The sequence below is a fragment of the Mchenga conophoros genome, linkage group LG22 (genome assembly GCF_057382185.1).
Source record: "Mchenga conophoros isolate Kocher_MC1m ecotype Shallow Benthic linkage group LG22, M_conophoros_male_GT1.1, whole genome shotgun sequence".
Lineage (NCBI taxonomy): Eukaryota > Metazoa > Chordata > Actinopteri > Cichliformes > Cichlidae > Mchenga > Mchenga conophoros.
The window spans coordinates 17994204-18015014 of NC_140546.1; the positions used below are offsets into that span (position 1 = coordinate 17994204).

Consider the following 20811-nt stretch of genomic DNA (forward strand, 5'->3'; position numbering starts at 1 on the left):
TGCAAGTTATTGCATAATTTAAAAAAAATAAAGTGAATGAAATCAGTGCTTTTATACTCTAAAAATCTGGAATATGCATTTTTATTAATTTGGAATATTAAATTATTACCACTGTGTGTGTGTGTGTGGCCTTGATTTTCAGTCACTGAAAACAAGTGGCTCGACACAGTGCCATTTGTAACAGCAAATTTATTACATATACATATAAATCTACTAAAAGTATAAACATGGAATACAAAATGTTCATAGAAAATACAAACAGTAAGGACCTCGAGAAACACTCTTATAAAACAATACTGTATAGAATATGAAACATATAAAACCAGAACTTAATCAACACATCATGCATCAAAGCAAAAAAAACAAAAAAACAAAAACATGTAGAGCCAAAACTGTTTTTTAGCAAACAAATGGCAAAAAACAAACATACGGTTCAAAAAAACTTCAATTATATTGATAACAAAGAAAGATCAAAGGCATTTTTACAGAAGGAGCCTTGAGATTAATGGCTTGTGGCTATAAAAACAAACAAACTATAAAAACCAAACAAACCAGAAGTTGAGCATCTAAATTGAAACAAACAGCCTCAGCCTCCTTCCCGTTAAGCAGTTCATTAAAACACTGCTTGAGATTTCCTCATTAATCACATTTACTTTTCTTAATTGAGTCAAAGAAGGATAAAATCCCTGAAAGTGTTTCTGCATATGAAATCCTGGCAATCTGTTTAGTACCAAGTTTAAAATTTACTGATTTGAAATTTACACATTTGAAAAAGTTGAAGATATTAACCAGGATATATAAAGATGACTTTTTCTGTCAATTATAAATTTGCATTATTAATTAAAGAGAACTGCAAAGTCAACATTTTTATATTTGCACCACACACATATGCTGCAAAGTGGGCACAAAAAAAGAAAACAGAAACAGAATCAGTATATAATGTTTATAAATTTATACCAAAGGTAATAATATTAAATACATCCTTCACAATCGCCATGTAGCATATTAAGGAAATTATTTGAATAAAACACTCTGCAGGTACTGGAAGTATTACCCAGCACAGATGCCACTTCAGACTGTAATTAAAAGACGGACGTAGCCACCATGTCATCACCCACTGGTTTGGAAGCCCTGCATTTGGCATTTTGGACTGTTTTGATACCAGACATAACAAACAAGTGGTGAGAAACTGGGACTGTTGTGGACGGCTGGATCAATAAGCTTATGAAGAGATAAAAATGAATACTGAGCAGAAAGTAGTTCAGCTTATTGATCCGGCCCTCCACAACAGTCCTGGTCTAGCACACACCGTATTTTATCATAGTCAACACCAGCTCATAATTTACCAACAGACATCATGCTGTGTGTTAAAAGGGACCACAATGACATAAGGAAAGTAGTGACTGGGGTCAGTCATTCCAGAGGAGTTGACAATTATAAAGAATGCAGGTTGAAGGCACTTCTGCACTGGCTTCACTTTTCAGACTACAGGGGCTTGTTTGCTGGAAAAAAAAATTTAAAAATCGCCATTCCTAACTTGAAATTTCAAGTTAAGTTGAAATTTAGCTAGCTCTGCCAATCAGAAAGCTCTGTGAAGGCAGATCATTTCCTTGTCATCAGCTGTCTAACACTTTGACATGAACACACCTTTATCCATTTCTGCAAAGAGCCATTCAACGTTTGCTATACATTGGTAGCTCACAAGCTTCTATATTAGCAGAGAAGCTATGTCCATCTTTTTTATACAGTCTGTGATTCAGACCAATGAAGTAACATTGGTCAGATTTTGTTACCTTTGGGGCCGAGTGTGGGAACTTGTTTACATCCGTTTTCAGTCTTTATGCTAATCTATGGCGAAGCGGCTTTATTTAGCTTCATATTAACCAGACCGCCCTTCGTGTAACGTCAATCAAATTCTTAGAGTAAATTTCCCCCAAATGTTTGAACTATTCTTTTAAAATTCTGTAACAGTAAGAAATTAACCGCATGTGTAAAGAGGACTGTTCAAACATTGCTAGCTACCATTTTCATAAAGGCACAAAGACTCCAGAGATGAGTTATAGAAACTTCCTGCACTTTTTCTTTGTTTGTTCTTTCTTTATATTTCGTATAATCGGGTTCTGCTCCTGCTAATAATCCAGCATTCAGCAGCAAGAACGAGCCCTCCTGTTGTCTGACTTTCATTACATCCAAAAGAACCATATCACATCAATTAAAACTTGTGTGGGGTCTTTTTAATGCTGCTTGTTAAAACGCCTTTATCCCTACAACATATAAAAATGCATTTTATAAAGACGAACAAATATAAAGTTATGACATTTACGGGGAAAAAATGGTAATAAATGCCTGTTATATTACATTTTTTTGGCATGCAGACATTATAACACTGCCAAAACCCAATTCCTTCTTCCAGTATCTCAAAAAAAAACTTAGACCACAGAAGCTGGCACTGTTCTGACTACAATGACTCAAAACTGATGGTTCAGCTTTTAAAAAAAAAAAAAGAGAAAAAAAGCCCAACTCATTCTCTGGCCTCCATTTTTTAACTGCTGAGACCCTGACCTACATTTAAGTCCTAACAAACACTCACTTTGTTTGAACTCCACTAGCTGACCAACACAATCTGCATCACAAGAGCAGATTTTGCAGTTTTTGTAAGTCGTGTTGCTTTGCAGGTCCTTTTTGCTGATAACGCATTAAAAATGATACATTCGGCTAGTGTCATCGTCGCCAAGCAAGAGACGAAGCTTTAAAAAATGCCTTTGCAAGAAAAGCTGAAGTACAACGGCATAGTGGTGGTTTAATATTTGATCTTTTTTTTTAACCTGAGCTGCTGTCAGAGCATCAATTACCTGCTGACATGTTTCTTCTTTTGCAAATTACCCACAAATTATTATTACATGAGTCAATAAGCGTATTTCTGTGCTTACTGGAAGTCTAGTATTATTAGAGGCTGCTTCCCATAAAAAACCTGTAGGAGCAGGTTGCACATCCATTACAGAAAACCGGTGATATTAGCTGGGATCTTTTATCCCCTTCATTCATATCTTGCTGAGTGGGTGACCTCTGTTCCTGTGCTTTATTCATGAACAAACACAGGCTTCTTGCATCATCAATCTTGGCATCTTCCCATCCCAAATACTACAACCAACCAAAACAAACCAAAGCCGAGAAGAAACACAGGAGCTATACCTCATTAGGTTTTGGTCTGATGGGTCATTTTATGCCCCGTACATTCACTGATCCATAAAGGTTTTGTCTCCATAGGTCTACTTTGAGTAAGTACAGTATGAAATAATGAAAACAAAACATGTAAATCCCAGTCACATTGAATGCCGAGCACTTTTACAGGCATCTAGAAAAAAAGCACTGTCATCCTGTAATTACTAGGCACAAAGAGGTAACGGGCTATAGCGGCTAGTATTTGTTTTATGGACAAGATGTGCATACTGTAAGTCAAGGCTTGATTACCTGGTACACGAAACAAAACAAAACCTAAAACGTTCTGAGAAGTCACCTATGAAGTGATCAGTACTGTTACCAGGAATCCTACGGAGTGTGAAGGCATGTTTCCATACGGTTGGTTTAGTGTGATGGCAGAGTGGCGGTGTTGGCTGCACTGAGCTGACCCACAGCTAACATGAGGATGTCCTTCTTCTCTTTGTAAAAACGCAGTTCTCTGCCCGCCAGCCTGGCGTCCTCTAGTTCCCGCTCTGTCGTGGCCAGCTCCTGCGCGATGGTGCCCGCTACGCTCTGCTCTCGGTTCACCCAGTCGGCGGCCATCTGAGTGCGCATGTCATCATCCAGAGCCCGATGGGAGTAGTGAGCCAGCACCTCCTGCAAGTTCAGCCAGAAAGTCATTTAGAGTCAGAAGATGTGATAGTGGGAAACAGCATTCCCAATTAGATATTCCTCGAGTTATTCAGATTCTGATGCTGAACCTAATAAAACTTCATTTTAAATTTCATAAGACATGAAATTTCTTTATAATTTTTGGTGAAAATGTGAAATAAGCACAGTAAACATGCACAGAAATACAGTATATATAAGACAGAAACAGAGTTGTACAATCCTAACAAGGTTGAAAGTCAACATTTGGACCACCTTTATTCTTATTTGTCCTCTAGACTTCTTGAAAAACATGAAAAGCTCTATTTTGGATGTTCGCTATCTTTAGATGATCCCACACTGCTGCAGTAATGCTGAAATCCAGCCTGTGGGGAGGCCAATCCATGGCCCTGATAGTGCTCCGCTGTGTGTTTTTCTATGCAGGTATGCTTTCACTGCACTGGCAGTGTGTTTGTGATCACTGTCACACTGTCATGCATTCATAATTCCATCATTTTTGACAAGACCTCCATCACCACTGGCTGAAATGCTGCCCCAAACCATGACAGAGCCTCCACCATATTTCACAGATGGCTGTAGGCACTCTCTGTTGTCTCTCAAGAGAGGTCAACGTATGTGCAGACAGTTTTTTCTACTCTTGGCTCTGTATGATGCCAAAAAAGAGTTTTAAATTAGAAGAAAAATGCAAAGAATTCATGCACAAAGCTTCGACTACACCGCACCTCCTTTTAAAGCGGCTTCATGTGGCTGCCTTAAAAGGAGGGAAACCCTAACTGGCGCTACAACAACTTTCAGAGGATGGGCTAAGGGGCTGTACAAAAGCCCAATTTGAGATAAATGGGGATTATTTTGAAACACACATATTTTAGGAGGCACATGCTTTGTTTTTGCTCTTTTTTCACTCACTGCTCATGGTGAGAAAGATAACTACAAATTTATCTAGAACAGTCCTGTCACAGAGAAAAAGCCCTGCTAAACGCTGATCGGCCACAACATTAAAACCACCAGTCAGATTTTGTGTTGGTCACCAAAACAGCTGTGGCCCATCTGGGCGTGGACACAGGACCTCTTTGGGAGTGTTTTGGTGTCTGCCACTGGGACGCTGGATGCGGATCGTTTTGGATATGTGGGTTGCTGGGTGGGGCCTCGATTGATTGAATCTGTCCCGACTCTTACAAAGGGAAAAGAATAGGAATTTGGGCTTTTCATTGTGGTCCTTGAGCTGTTCCTGAGCAAGTTTTGCATTTTGGTGAGGAGCTAAGAAACAGCAGGACATTGCACTGTGGAGATAATCTCTTTTTTTTTCACTTCACCTCTCAGTAGGTTTAATTTTGTGACTGATTACTGGGAAATTTGTTCATTAAAAAAATAAAATAAAAGTAGCTGAAAACTGTTACTATTTTTGTATAATAGAAGGCATTTGTTGGCTTTACCTGTCGGGAACATTGTCGTTCTCTCATGGCTTTGAGGCTTCCGTTCCAGTGCAGCAGCTGGAACACAGTCATCAGCTCCTGGAAGACAAACACAGCCGAGACCAAGAATAAGAGACCAGTAATTCAACACTGTGGGGCCAAACTAACTACATATTATCACTTTTGGGCGAACATTTACACATAAAACTGCTACTTTTATGCATACGTGTTCTGTATGTAGCTACTCTCATACAGGCTCTGGGCCTACATTTATCATAAGTTTTCTTTTTGTTTGTTTTTTTAAAAAGCTACTTAAAACACGCACCTGAAACTCCAGCATGGACTTTCCTTTATTGGACTCGAGCATGAAGCGAAACGCCCCGATCCCTGTGTTGGGGTTGTCGGCCTCTTCTCTGTTTCCCTGTGAGCATAGACAAGCACTTAAAGTCAAGTCAGCCACAGGTTGAGCTCACATAGTAAATGCTACTTACTCATATCTCCCTACAGATATTTGGCACATATTTGTGTTGAGTTTGGGAGTCAGTCCAATGCAGTGTAATTTTCCTTCATTTAATTTTGAGAAGCATCAGCTATTTGTATCCATAGTATACACTTTCATAATATTTACTATGTGTAAAAAAACAAAACAATCCATGCGTATGATGCCAGCAACTGAGCAAAATTAACCTAATACATCATGTTTTTGGAAGCGCGTTCAAATCGACCATCCTACTTGACTGACAGTCGTACAAACACAACTTTGAGTTCTCTGCAGTTCTTTTTTTAAACTTACATTAAAGGAGGCCAACGCCTCATTCACGCTCTTCTCAATGAAGTCGTCTGTAATCCGACGCGAGGGATGTTCGTTAAAAACGGAGTTCATCAGGGCGATTTTGGCGGCGCTGCGTCTCGCCTCTGCCTTTGTGGGACAGAACTGTCAAACAGCAAAGAGAGCATGTATCAGTGGACAGATAAACAGTCAAAAGGCCAACGACAACCCGGCCGGTCTTTAAATGACTCTTTGTGGCTTTGAGCTTGCATCCATATTTGGTCTTGTGGTTTTAGGAATGCTTGCAACAGAATAACCAAACCACAACACATTCACTGACGTTCAACCAAAGACAATGGCGTGTTTTTACAGTAACGTGCAAAAAAAGTCTTGAGCCACTCCTCGTTTTTTTATATGTTGATGGGAAAGCGGGAAGGAAAATTAGAGTTAATGACCTCGAAAGTCAGTACTTGGTATGACTACCTTTATTCTTCAACACAGCCTGAGCTCGCTTTGGCAGCTTTCTTGTCATTTCTTTAAGTAGTTTCTTTGGATGTTGGCTGCCTTTTTGTTCGGTTTTATGTCAAGATGATCCCAATGATGTTGACGGCACCTGGGAGCCCAATCCATGACTGATAGTGGTCCATTGTGCGTGCTGAAAACTGAAGTTGTTGCGAATTGGATCCTTTTCAGAAGGTGTTGCATGTTGAATCAAAATCTAAGGGCACTTTTCTGCGTTCACAAGTCCGTCAGACTGAAATGGAACCTCAAACCATGACAGAGCCTCCACCTTGTTTTACACATGACTGTAGACACTCATGTAATTTGGCATAACTCAGCCTTCCTTAAGAATGACTCCTTGACAGCCAGCCTTCCACAGGGACATTTATGATGAGGCTTCAATGAACATTAGATGGATCAGCTGAAGGTCCAGATGCATCTCTCAGGTCCTGTCAGGTCTTTTTTGGATTCCTTTCTATTTCTTACGTAAATAACTTTCCAATACCGTTCGTCTGATGTAGATAGTTTTTAGGCCACTTCTTTTGTCAAGGCATTATGCCAAGTTTTCAGCCAACAGATGTTTGGGAATCACCTCGTTAATATGAAAATATAACTTTATGCCTGTCAAACTATGTTATTGTTGGCATTTTTACAGACTCGGCTAAAGAAAATTGAACAAATGATGTGTTTTTGTGGCAGGATGAAAGCAACAAAGTAGTTAAAGATACACTTGGTTGGTTGGTTAACTGCCGAGTTGTCTGTTACGTGTAGACACAGCACTGGTTCATCCCTCCTGTCAGGTCTTTGAGAGTTTTTTTTAAGGACGTGACCTTCAGATACTGTTCATATGCTCTAGATAGTTTTTTAGGCTTCCTGCTTCTTTTTTGTCCTCCACTGCGCACCATCGAGACGTATACCAAGTTTTCCAGTAATAGCTCTTTGGAAATCACAAATATATACAATTTTATGCCTAAGCTTTCACATTTTTCATGCTCGACTAAAGAAATGTGTTCTTGTGACAGGCAGCAGTTTAAAATTGTAAGATGTCTGTTATGTGCAGACATGCATAAAAAAACGTTCCTTTGAAACGGAGTAAAAAAGCAGCCAATGTCCAAACCCGCTTTAAAAATTCCAAGGAAGTCCGGCTCCTTTGGAAGCAAAGTATAAAGACTTTCATACAGTACTGCATATTTCATAATATTCACGCTAACAGAAAGCAGACACTGCACCTGGAAACTTCCAAAGCAGCTGCCGCCTGGAAGGCTAACATAGCAAACATAAGGAGGGCTGTTGGACGGGACCATTTCATAAACAACGAGGGCTCCGTTCCTCAGGTCGGCTCCTCTGGTCAGCTTCATCTGCCAAAATTCCTGCAAAGCCTCCACCACGTTCACTGCAGGACACACAGATAAAAGAAGAAGCCCTGTTACATCACACTAATACAAATCATTAGTGCAGTTTACATGTTTTGGTCTGTAGCCGTTAGGCGAGCTCTGCGACATCCTCTCTAAACAAAGATGGAAAGGTGCAGGGGAAGGTCGTCTCCAGGATGCCACAGGGTTTTCCGGAAAGATTTTAGGTGGCTGCCCAGAGGAAATTCTGCATCACCTCAGAGGAGAGGCTTGGAGAAAAACACTCGACTCTGGCCCTCACACGAGAGAACGGAGTTCATGTCATCCACAAGGAAACAAAAACAACAATGGAAAGCTGCAAACTCTGCAACTGAGTCATAAATGATTACTTGGGTTTGGGGTCTGTTGGGAAATATGTGTGCAGCCAACACGATTTGAACGAAGTTACCGCCTGAATCTTGCTCTGGAGGCCAGGCCACTTTGTCGAACATTAAAAACAAAAAATTAAAGCTTCTGTCAACAAACTACAAGCCATATTTTCCATACTATAGAGCCCTGAAGGACAATCCAAATCATTTTTTAAACACACACGGCTCTCTTGCTTTTACTCTGTGACACAGTTTTTATCAAAAGTTTTAAAATGTTTTAGATACTTTAAATATTTTGGTTGCTTTCCATCAGGGAGGCGCCTGATCTCTCCTAAGCTCGCTCTGCAGGATGACAGATAATGCGTCCAAAGACACAGCCAGAGTTGTAAAGAACCATCTTCAGTGTCAACACGAACAAGGAGAGGCGCAACAGATGGTCAGGCCCCCACGGAGCCCTGATCTCAAAGTCAAGTCAGTCTGGGATTACATAAAGAGAGAGCCTAAAGAAACGGAAACAGCCTAAATCTGCTCATTAATGTGGGCAAGAGTTGGTGCTACTTTAAAGACAGTTTTTTTGTGTGTTTAATGCTTTTTACATAAAGTTTAAAAAAACTTATTTTACAAATACTGTTTTTTGTACTTCCACTGCAGCTTTTGTCCAGAATCTACTCTATTTTAAAGTCTGGAGGTATGACGAGATATTGGATTTGCATTGCGGGTCTGCAGCCTGTAGTGCAGCAACTGGGGCTAACAAACCAATTCAGGCTTGTGACAGTGGTTTATTAAGGCCTCTTGGTCTGTTTTTATCCAATTCGGAGGATTTCCTCCATAACAAAAGTGCAAAGAGACAGGAAACTCTCGGAGATATCGAAGGATGTAATGTGAAGCTGATCCAAACTACAGTCATAGAACATCCTGCAACTCCACTTGAAAGTCCAACGAAATCTTTTCCAAAGGTGTATTTGCACACATGCCCCCCCCCCCCTTTTTTTTCTTATAGTACTCCTTTAAATACACTTAATAGGCCTTTTTGAAATTGCAACTTAATCGCTTGAAAGCAAAAGTATAGGAAAGCCTAATTACATCACCTCGTGTGTGTGTTTTACTGCCAAAAGTCTTCAAAAAATGCTGCCAATAATTGTGTTAAGAAGCCTAACTGGCATGCAGGGGGAGAGGCTGTTAGTTAGGGACACATGGGGACCATCTTTTGGAAATAAATCCTATTAGCCTGGGACAGGCACACATGTTAACATTACTTAAGCTTTTGGTCTAATGATAGTTTTAGGAAAACTCTGATAGAAATCAGTCAAGTACTTTAAATTAAACTGGATTTTTCAAGTAATTATTACTAATGATGTGCATTTTGCACATCATGAAGTAATAATATAAAGTTTAATATAAAGTACATAAAGCCTTATAGGGGCACTGCTCTTTCATTTTTCAAGGTTATTATCGATTTCCACAGTGTCTATTCTTGTTATTTACCGTGTAACACGAGTGTAACGGCTAATTTACGAACAATAGTGTATTGTTCGTAAATGCAAACCCCTGCAGCCCCTGGATGTTAATCCTGTGATGGAGTGACTGGAGCGAATATCAAAGGAAACTTCACGGTAACATTGCATCAGGTGCAAATGACCACTGGTGTGTTTACACACCGGAGATAAAGGTGGAAATTACAGGAGTTTGTTCTAAGTGTGGTGGAGGTTTTTTGTGCCTTCCTTCCAAACAAATGGCGCAGCTGAAAGTGGTTTCCAGCTCTCCAAAAGTCCCCTCCCCAGCTACAGCCTGAAGCAGTATGACACGCGTTAACGCCGCTATTTCCAGGACAGTGTCAGCAGCGGACATTACCTCTGCCGTAACCCTGCGTGTGTTTGGCGAAGCTGCGAACCACAGCCTCCACCGCCTCCTTCAGCACGGCCGGGTTCCCCGGGTTACAGTGACCGCTAGCCCCCGGCCCCAGCCCCGCTCCCATTCCGCCGTACAGGCTGTGGAGCTGCAGCGGAGGCGGCGGGGGAGGAGGCCCGGAGGACGCCGCCAGAGAGGCCGGAGAGGACAGCAACGGTGCGATGGGGACCGTAACCCCGGGCCGGAGAGAGGAGCGGAGGGTCCCGGTCGCTCCCGAACTGAATCCGATGCCCGGCTGTAGCCGCTGATGGCGGACACTGTCCGGGATAACGTTGGATTCCATTGTCCCGACGTAACGTCTGCGGAGTCCCGGCTCTGGAGCAAATCTGTAGCGAGGAGCCCGACGGCTTGAGCTGAAAAAGTGAGCTTTAAGAGCTGAATGAGCGAAGTACGGCAGGGTTTTTCTCAGTCACAGCCTGTAAGCGCCGAGCCGACGTTGATTCGACACATAACGGAGCTGCTGAGTCCTCACTCCCTGGATTAGACTGCGGGACTGTCAGTCAAGTGCTGCCTTCAAGGACCCCTCGTATCCTGTTTCTTCTACACTGTGAAATGCATTTACAGTCAGGCTGTACACGTTTTCTAATGTGTGTTTGTAAGCTGGTATTCTTTTAATTTTATTGCACCTGTTCATTGTTACACGGACTGTGTTTTTAATGGGCTAATTTCCTCCCCCCCACCTGTGTTTGCTTGTTTTTGTGGAGTATTTCCTCATCCTAGCTGAGGATCCAAGGATGCAGGAAGCTTTACTTCCTGGGATAGTAATAACACACTGACCTTAAGTTGTTATAATATTATCTTTGCATTCAGATTGTAATACAAGCGCACAAAATATTCTACAGCTAGGAAACACCTTTTTTTTTTTTTTTTTTGTTTAGCTCTGATTTAGCTTTATGATGAAATCCTACCAGAAATAATAAACCAGCTTCTAGGTTATTATAGCTAGTATGGTAAGCTAAACTAAAAAGTGAAGCTACATGTAAAAAAAAAAAAAAAAAAAAAAAGTTAAATAAAAGGAAAAAAACTGGACATTTAAAGAAAAAAAATTAAAGCTAACTAAAGCGGTTTTGTAAACTTGAAAAGCCAACTAAAGTTGAATAAAAATAGAGAAAATGTTAGTAGTTCTTCTTTTTGTTAATTTGATCAAATTAAATTAATGTAAAACAAAAAACGTAATAGATGTGGCTCAGGTGATCGAGCAGGTCGTCTACGGGTTTGTGGATCGACAGTATCCTTGGGCAACTGTCATGAGAATTCCAATGTTTTCTGGAGGACGTGAAGGCAACAGTGGAAAATCAGAAAATATCAAGCCAAGAAATCTGAGCCTCCTCTGTTCTCCTCTGGCTCCAACAGAGAACAACTACAGTGCGGGTTTACAGCTCCAACTCTGCTGAAGCATGTGATTAAAACTTGGATCAGACTAACTCAGTTTACTCGATAAGAGGTGGAAAAAAATGATGATCTTACTTTGAAATACTGAAACATAATGCAACTTTGTACTACCTTAACTCTGAGCTGGAGTGAGGGTGAGACCACCAACCTAGAGCAGAACAAAGACTTGAAGAGGAAATGGGACCTCCTCTTGTGCCTCCTAAATATTTTTTAGGACTTTGTGGGTCTTGTGTCATTTTTCATTCTTTCTGCGGTCTGCGATGAAGCCAGAGAAGTCCAAAGGAGGAACTAGTCCTCCCTCACTTTTTTTGTTAAACTGAATCTGCATTAAGTCAAAGATTGAACCTCATCTGTTTCCACTAAAAAGCCCATTTTAAACCAATTAGAGCCCAGTGAGAAACTGGAAATCGCACAAAGGACAAGAAAAACCGTCAGAAATAGTGTTTACTGCAGAGTCTGCAAACAGCTGAAGGATTTCTGCAGATGCGCACTTTATAACTGTGAATGAGTGTGTGCCTGACTAGTGCATGCTTTTATTTCCCGACCCCAGTTCATAACTTCAAGGTCCATGGCTTATGTTCACTTCCTCTGACATTTGTCTGTTGATCCTGTTCTCCAGTTTTCTAATGGGATCTTGTGTCAGCATGGACTGAACTCCACGATGGATACAACTTTGATGATGGAGGTTTCAAGATTAGGTCCAAGCAAAGCTGCTACGGGTGATCCTCTGACCTAAATACTGAGCATTCTCACTCTTTTTTTTCCTTCTTAAATATTCAGTTTGTCTCATTGTTTGCTATATTACAATTATTATCATTTACAGACATCCTGAACATGTGCTGTTCCCTCTAAAGAGACCTGTGAAATTTCTGGTTTTAGAAACACCGCAGACATGCAGGAAATTTAAGGAACTTCTGAAACAAGCTGTTTTAGCATCTCTCGCTTTCTTCTGATTGGCTGCCACTCATAAACAAAGGGTTTGAGCAGCAGGTTGGTGGGGCTTCTGTGCTTACAACTGTGCATCTGATGATTATAGACATCACACAGAGACAAGAATAAAAAAAGAAACTGGCAGAAAATGAGTGTTTACAGCTGTCAGAGCCAATCCCTGTAATGGACTGGCAACTTGTCTATTTCAGTACCTATCTGCACTTACATTTCAAGCCATTACACATTTAAATTTTTGTGATTACAGCTTGTAGTAGCTCATGAAAATACAAAATCTGGTAGCGCAAACTAGTAGAATAATTATTAGAATGTATTTAATTTTGTTTTGGGGGATGCAGTGCATCTAGAAAGTATTCACAGCACTTTTCTTGTTCCACATTTTGTCATGTTACAACTTTATTCCAATGTGCATTAAATTCATTTGTACCTCAAAATTCCATGAAAAACTTTGTTTAAAATTCTTGAAACTTTATTGAATATAAAGAACAAAAGTTTAACATGTACCTAAGTATTCACAGCCTTTGTCATGACACTCAGACTTGAAGTGAGGTGTATCCTGTTTCAACTTACAATCCGTCATTGTTCCTATAGCTTAACTGGAGTCCTGTGATGATTTCAGTTAATTGGATGTGATTTGGAAAGGCACACACTTGTATATACGAGGTCCCATAGTTGACAGTACAGGTCAGCGCACAAACCAAGCCATGAAGTCCAACAAATTGTTTTTAGATCTCGGAGACAGGATTGTACAAAAAAGGGTACAAAAAAATTCTGCAGGATTGAAAGTCCCAATGAACACAGTGGCCTCCTCCATCACCCATAAATGGAAGAAATTTGGAGCCAACAGGTCTCTTCTTAGAGCTAGCCTTTAGTCAGGTGACCAAGAACTTGACGGTTACACTGACAGATCTCCAGCTGCTCTCTGGTGAGATGCGAAGCATAGGGTCATCATTTCTCCAGCACTTCATTAATCAGGCCTGTATGGTAGAACAGCCAGGTGGAAGCCACTCCTCAGTAACAGGCCCATTACAGCCTCTCTGGAGTTTGTCATAAGACACCTGAAGGAATCTCAGACCACGAGAAATAAAACCCTCTGGTCTAATGAAACAAAGATTGAACTCTTTGGCCTGAATACCAAGGAAACCAGGCATCGCTCATCACCTGGCCAATACCATCCCTACAGTAAAGCATGGTGGTGGCACCATCATGCTGTGGGGACAGTTTTCAACAGGAGGGACTGGGAGACTAGTTAGGGTCAAGGGAAAGATGAATGCAGCTATGTAAATAGACATCCTTTATGATAAACTGCTGCACAGCACTCTGGACTTCAGACTGAGACGAAGGTTCATCTTCCAGCAGGACAATGACCCTAAGCACATAGCCAAGATAACAAAGGAGCGCCTTCAGGACCACTCTGCGAATGTCCTTGAGTATGCAAGCCAGATCCCACACTTGAACCCAATTGAACAGCTCAGTGCACAGATGTCTTCAGAAAAGGAGCTACAGCTGTTGTATTCCTAATATTAAGCTGCTCTTGAGCTAGAGACATAGTCAGAAGTGGGCAAAGAAGAAAAAGGAACTGGATTGTTGCTCATTGGTCCAAAGTTCTCTTCAGGTGAAAGTAAATTTTGCATTTCGTTTGGAAGTCAAAGTCCTGGAGTCTGGAAGGAGAGTGGAAAGCCACAGAATCCAATGTGTTTGAAGTCCAGGGTGAAGTTTCTGCAGGCTGTGATGAGTTGGCATGCCATGTCATCTGCTGCTGTTGGAGGTGGTTAGCCACTGTGTTTTATCAAGTCCAGAGTCAATGCAGCGTCCACTGAGAGATTTTAGAGCACTTCATGCTTCCATCTGTGGACAGGCTTTATGGAGGTGCAGGTTTCCTGTTCCAGGAGGAATAAGTACCAGCCCACGGTACCAAAACTAGCATGTTTTTCTCACCGTGTTATTACCGCCGGGTCGCCTAATCTGAACCTCACAGAGAGTCTGGGGGAAACATGAAAACAGCCTGGCCTCAGCAGCGCCAAAACCCGATCACCTCCGTGTTACACCACCCTGATGCAGTAATTCTTGCTAACAGAGCCACAGTCAAGTACTGAGTATATAAATTAACTGGATGAAATATTCTAACAATCTGAGACACTGGATTTCTGTTTTTCATGAGCTATAAGCCATAACCATCACAACTAAAACAAAAAACTTCATATGTTTCACTTTAGATATAATGACAATAACATAAATGAAAGTTTTCCTTTCAGGCATAACTTAACAGCATTAAGATGCTCTTGTATATAGCTCTTCCACAATCGGGTACAACATTTAAAAAGTTGATAGCAGTACATCAGTTTTGTCTATTTTAATATAAGAGGGCAGCTTAGTACATGATTCACTTTAGCAGCAGCTGCTTTACTGAATGTTATTACAGCTCTGAGTACGTTAGTGCTTCTTTCCCGTTGAGTTGAGCGCGTAATGCAATCAATCATTTTTATGGATGAGCGAGAGCCTCAGGGGGTCAAAGCTTAAAGGAAAGACAGAATCAGGACACTTTTTCTTTTTTCATGCTGACATCTTTTCGAGTAAATGCCCCCATTGTTCACGTCGTAGCTCTGCTGAACTACTTTATTCCTGCTGCACACACTTTAATGTCAAGTGATGCATCCTCACGTCGATTGCATACCACAAAGCAGATGGTTCTGTGTCTGGAGCACTTTTTAGAGACGCAAACAGCTTAAGCCAATAGGACAGTGCAGGCCTGGACACAGAGAATAAATGCTGGGTTGCAAACATGGTGCATGTTTCCACATCTGGTTTTGATCAAAGCTTTACGGTCATAATCTCATTTTTAAAACTCCACTGCAGACTTTTCCCACCAGATGAATAGAGGCTCACGATACATTTGTACAAGGTTTATTAAACAGCTCGTGTTGTTTATGCTCCCTGCTCACATATTTCTATCCAAACACATGTATGAGATTGTTTATTACTGGCTGGGGTGGGAAGCAGTCGGGAATTAATCATTTTACAGCAGCTATAAAGATAGATTGGAGGCAATAACACCCTGCTGGATGTAAGCCAAAGGTAGAAGGTTTACATTCACATGAATGAGTGTAATCCATGACAGTGCTTCCTAAAGAACAGCTGAATGAGGCAGCTTGAAATATTTTTTTTTCCCACTTAATAAAAAAAATGTTCTGCTTAGTAATTAATTAGAGTAATTAAAGATGAACAAATTCAAAAAGGGTGATATTTTGTGTTATACAGCATGAAGTTAGCATGCTAACATTTGGTGTTATTTTATTTTGCAGGTACCGTTATGGTCAAAAGTTCTTACATCCACTCATCATGGTCATTTCAAATTTCATGGTAATTTTAGCTTTTAGTGATTTATTGAACTGTTCTTTATCCGGGGTGGAATGATTGTACAGCATAAATCTTTGATGACTTTAAAAGACAATGGCTGAGTGTTACTCACTTTGGATCTTCTCCAATCCACATGGGGTCGAAAGTATAAATACAGACTTATAAGTGTTTATAATTGGTTAGATGTCCCTCAGCACGATGCACGGCAGCCAGATAGTTTTGGTAGGCATGAGCAAGCCTCTGGTATAGTTCTGGCTGAATATTTGACCACTCTTCTTGGCAGAAAGTTAATTTCCTGGTATGAGACCAGCTCTGACGTGTAGTACACAAAGTTTCAATAGGGTTGAGATTTATGCTTTGGGAAGACCATTCCTAAACCTTAATGTTAGCCAGCTTTATCCATTCCCAAACCAATTTTGATGTGTTTGGGATCATTGCTCTGTTGTAAAAGCCAACCGTGTCCAGGTTTCAGGTGTTGATTTGAGGGGAAGTTGAAGAGTAGTCCTCCTCCATCGTTATTCTTTGCGCAATGTAACAGTACTGGTAACAAAACAACCCCAAAGCATGATGCTACCACCAAGCTGCTTGACAGCTTGTATAGTTTAGTGTTCTTAGGTTTCAAAGCTTTACATTTACTCTTCCAAACATACCTCTTGTCATTGTGGACAAATAGCACAATCTTTGTCTCATCTAACTATAAAGCTATCCTCCAGAAAGCATTTGGCTCGTCCATGTGGGCAGCAGCAAATTTTAGTTGAGGTTAAAGGTGTTGATTTTATGGCAACACTTCTTATTCGGTCAGCAATCTCTCAGTCCATGGAGACTTAAAACTGGCAGCAGTTCATGACAGGCTTGAGCCTTAGTAGTTCCTGGGTTGTTCCAGAACATCTTAACCAATTTCCTCTCATTTGAGGGTGACAGTATGAGTCTTCTCCAAACCTTGTAAGAGTGGTGCCACGTTCAAATAACTTGTATTTATGTTTAGAAATGGCTTGAAGAGACCTTCCCAACTAGTGTAAATCTACAATTCCCTTTCTTAGATCTTCACTGAGTTCCTGAAAACAGGAGCACAACACTGCCATCAAGCCTATGATAATCCATTGCCATATATGTTGATGTTAATGTCACCAAAAGTCTTCTCAGAGATGGCCTTGCTGTCGTAATGCTGACGCTGTTAGTTATGATCAAGTGTTTTCTTCAATCAGCGTGATAAGATGCACAGTCATGTGTTTACTGAGTTCCTTGGACTTTCCCATTGTTCTGAGTATAGGTTTATCTAAAGACCTTGCAATAATTAAACGTTTTTATGATGTCAAAAAGAAACTACCAGTTGTTCTCTAATGAAAGGTTAAATGTAAAGTTAAAAGCCCCAAATTACAATAACGTCCATGCCTCTGATCAGTGGATCAGTGGATCAGTGGATGTGAAGCCAAAAAGTAACTCAGACCTCCATTCTTCGTACTGGCCACCAGGGGGCGATAGCTGTGATGGCAAAAAAACAAACAAAAAAAGCCAAAAACAAATTCCAGTCCTGAAGACGTCTGAGAGAAACTAGCTCTCAAACATGATCTCCGTTAACATGTTGCTGTTGACTTTGTGGTTTCTGGGACTCATTTTATTATTATAAAATATTAGGACATTTAAAAAACAGAAACGAAGCTTTTTTCAGAGAGCAGAATTATTCAGACACAGTGACCTGCCCCTTGATCATTACATCCAGTTTTGAAACACCAATGACAAAAAGACTCATCATAAGGCTTCAAACCGGGACTAAATTAACTAATGGATGACATCACGACAGCTGCGTCCATCTTTTATACCACCTATGCTTCTTAAAAGGCAAAGCTATATTATTTCACCCATTGTTCGCTGGTTTCATGTCACCAGGTCGTCTCTAGTTGCTTCCTGTAACTGTTTTACTTTTCAAAGATGAACATAAAATAACAAAACCCGGGACGGTAGAAACTTGTGCTTCAGTATGTGGCTTACATATTACTACACCATGGATTTTCAATAGTTCTTCATCTGCTTTAGTTTGGTGCCACCCCAGTCCAAAAATCATAGAAAGGCTCCTGGCTTAGGGAACTATAGAAACAGAATATACAAATGGCAAGATTTTTGATTTAACCTCTGTGAACCACACATGGATTTATTGAATTTATCCAATAAGATGATTTGATCTGGACCAAAGTGGTCTTTCTTTAGAGAACTCCATAGTTTACCAAAGAGTCCAGTGCTTTGTACACACACTGAAGAACACATCAATAAACTAATCAGTCATAAGAACTCAGTTTACTCAATATACTCCTGAGCTTTCACAATGTGTGCACATCTTACTGAGAAATGAACACAGAAGCACAACACTGACATCAACCCTGATTTTATAATCACACGTATCACATCTGTTAAAGATGATGTCACCAAAAGTTCCCCCAACCTCACTGGCCTCACTGTGGTAACCTTGATACTGTTCTTGATGATTAAATATTTTTGCCTAATCATCATGATAAGAGCCACACTCATGTTGGCTGTTGGACTTTGCTTGGATTTGCCCAGCTGGCAGACAGAGCAGCAAGGTTCAGCATCCAGTAATGTTTTTTTTCTTTCTTTCTTTGTCTCATCCAATCAGATCTCCGTCTGACAGGAATGCATCATCACCCTGGGCTATAAGAAGTGTAAGAGTCCTGAGTAAAGCCACCATCTGGTCCACATTCTCCTGCAGCACAGGTGAGTCTGATTTATTTTCTAATAGGTTTGAATTAAAACCTTTTCTCTCCTTTCCCCCAAAAAGCCTTAAATTGTTTATATTTTCTGAGACTTGCTGTAAAAGTGCACCTCGTAGTATGTGAAATGTCAGCATTTAACAGTGACGTGAGGCAGAGCTCAGAGGCAGCAAAAGTTTATTTAAAGACAGGCATTAAATAAGCCAACTCCTACAAACATTTACTATGCTACTTAAATGCAATAATAGAGCAGAACGTAATATAAATGCTGGAAATGTAAAGAAAATGACTTTTAAAAGTACTCTCATGTGTAGGATTGATCCTTAAAGTTATATTTTTACATAAAAATTCTGGAAGAGGCACTTTTTATGTGCTTTAAGTAAATTATAGCATTTCTTTTGCTAGTTAACAACCAAAGAAGCAAGAAGCTCATTAAAAATAAACAAAAAAAACCTCATTCCAGTTTCTACCCAGGTTGAGCTTCAAGGCTTAATTTTCTCTGTGATAAATTATTTCAAAGGTTTAGAGTATATAAGCTATAATCACTGACTGCTGAAGTTTGAAAAAATACACAAAACATTGATTCTGTTTCCATGTGACAACAAGTCAAACCAGGATTCCTAGACAATAACTTTGTCATTGACTCACCTGATTAAACATGGTGTGGATTTTGTGGGTGACTTCAGGCAAATACTGCTTTTTAACATCTAACGCCTCAAGCGCACTGCTCACCAAACGTTATGTGTTGTGCAGGTGTAATCCAGTCAGCAGTCATGAAATTCTCCCTCATTGTCGCCGTTGTCGTGCTCGCCCTGGCACAAGGTATGACCAGATTTTGACATTTTTGTTAAATATCTATCGGGGAAGGTGGGAAGTTTAAAAACAAACAAAACACTTTATTTCATTTCTGTTTTTTTCCAACAGGAAGCTTTGCACAGGAAGCCTTAAATCTTGACAACCTCAGTCAGTACTTTGAGGACCTGAAGAACAAAATGCCTCAAGACCTGAGTGAGATCATCCGCAACCCAGATCTGGTCAACCAGGCTTGGTGAGTAACCAACTATCTGCAAAACGTCTTCACACGCATGTAGACGTGTTCAGAATGATTAAAACTGGACTTTGTCCACTGTTAAATAACCAGCCAACAGCTCCTCTGTGCCTCTCAGTGATAACGTAATCATGCAAGGCAGACCAGACCCACACAGTAACCCTGAGCACTGCGTGTGTGATAGAGATGTTCTTATCTCTGTGTTTTTACTAGCTGCGATAAGTGCAGGGAAGCTTATTGTAATAATAGACTAGTTACTGTATTTATTTACAATTACATGGCATTTTTTTTGCATATATATAAATGAAATAGTCATTAATATGTGATCATATAAACCAAGCAGTTTGTAATTATGATTATCAAGCACTTTTTAAATAAAATAAGATTTATTTATATATCGCCAAGATGCTTTATACTATAAGGTAAGGACCCTACAATAATAAAGAGAAAACCTCAACAATCAGATGATCCCTCTATGAGCAAGCACTTGGCAACAGTGGGAAGGAAAAACTCCCTTTTAATAGGAAGTAATCCCCAACAGAACCAGGCTCAGAGGGTCAGCCATCCTCCGTGACTACTGTGATTAATATGCAGTACATGTAGCTGAAATATGAGTATTTCTACCACTCATACTCTACATGTATTTATACCTAGATTGTCAATAAATGAGAGGTGTGAGCATGTAAAGAAGCCTGCCAGTAAACATGGCCAGTGGTGCGTTTCTGATTTCTAAATGTAACAGTGAGTCATTTTCTACCCTAACAGGACTTTCTTGGAGGAGAGGAAAGCCCAGCTGGAGCCTCTGGCCATTCAGATCCAGGAACAACTGAGGGCCGCTTCCACCAACGTGGAGGAGCAGCTCAAACCTCTGGCCACCCAGTTGCAGCCCATGTTTGAGAACCTCCAGAAGCAGGTGGAGGCTATGGTCCAGACAATGAGAGATCAGGCCGCTGCCATCGGCAACTAAATGAAAACGATCAGCTTCTCTAGCAGACGTGCCACCACATCACCATCTTTTGTCGTGGACTGAATTCATACAGCTGCTCGTGTTGGATGGCTGACTTGACATCAGGGAGCCTAAAAATGTGTTTCAGTGCTTGTTAATGTTTGACTGTTCCTCCTGTCACAAAAGCATAAATAAAGAAAAAGACTTGAAACACAACTTCTGTGGTGGTTTCATAATG

General features: G+C 40.5%; 2 protein-coding genes across 2 annotated transcripts; one reads left to right on the top strand and one right to left on the bottom strand.

Annotated features, from left to right (window-relative positions):
* Positions 1–172: 172 nt before the first annotated feature.
* Positions 173–10632, bottom strand: lix1l (limb and CNS expressed 1 like). Its single transcript, XM_085261730.1, has 6 exons — positions 10103–10632; positions 7761–7924; positions 6055–6195; positions 5587–5682; positions 5283–5360; positions 173–3837 (listed from the first exon to the last, which is right to left on the bottom strand). Exons 1-6 carry the CDS (start codon positions 10440–10442, stop codon positions 3586–3588), a joined length of 1071 nt encoding a protein of 356 aa, XP_085117856.1. The 5' UTR covers positions 10443–10632; the 3' UTR covers positions 173–3585.
* Positions 10633–10696: 64 nt separating this feature from the next.
* On the top strand, positions 10697–20789 carry LOC146549258 (uncharacterized). Its single transcript, XM_085261733.1, has 5 exons — positions 10697–10746; positions 18486–18583; positions 19333–19401; positions 19504–19627; positions 20393–20789. Exons 1-5 carry the CDS (start codon positions 10712–10714, stop codon positions 20592–20594), a joined length of 528 nt encoding a protein of 175 aa, XP_085117859.1. The 5' UTR covers positions 10697–10711; the 3' UTR covers positions 20595–20789.
* Positions 20790–20811: the final 22 nt, after the last annotated feature.

Bases quoted from the DNA above. Each gene is read 5' to 3' on its own strand.
- lix1l (XM_085261730.1), bottom strand. From the start codon at position 10,442: ATGGAATCCAACGTTATCCCGGACAGTGTCCGCCATCAGCGGCTACAG. The intron at 7,925-10,102 runs GTAATGTCCGCT...TGTGTCCTGCAG, and splicing joins CACGCAGGGTTACGGCAGAG to TGAACGTGGTGGAGGCTTTG. The intron at 5,683-6,054 runs GTAAGTTTAAAA...CTATGCTCACAG, and splicing joins AGGCGTTGGCCTCCTTTAAT to GGAAACAGAGAAGAGGCCGA.
- LOC146549258 (XM_085261733.1), top strand. From the start codon at position 10,712: ATGCATTTACAGTCAGGCTGTACACGTTTTCTAAT. The intron at 10,747-18,485 runs GTGTGTTTGTAA...TCATCCAATCAG, and splicing joins GGCTGTACACGTTTTCTAAT to ATCTCCGTCTGACAGGAATG. The intron at 19,628-20,392 runs GTGAGTAACCAA...CTACCCTAACAG, and splicing joins GATCTGGTCAACCAGGCTTG to GACTTTCTTGGAGGAGAGGA.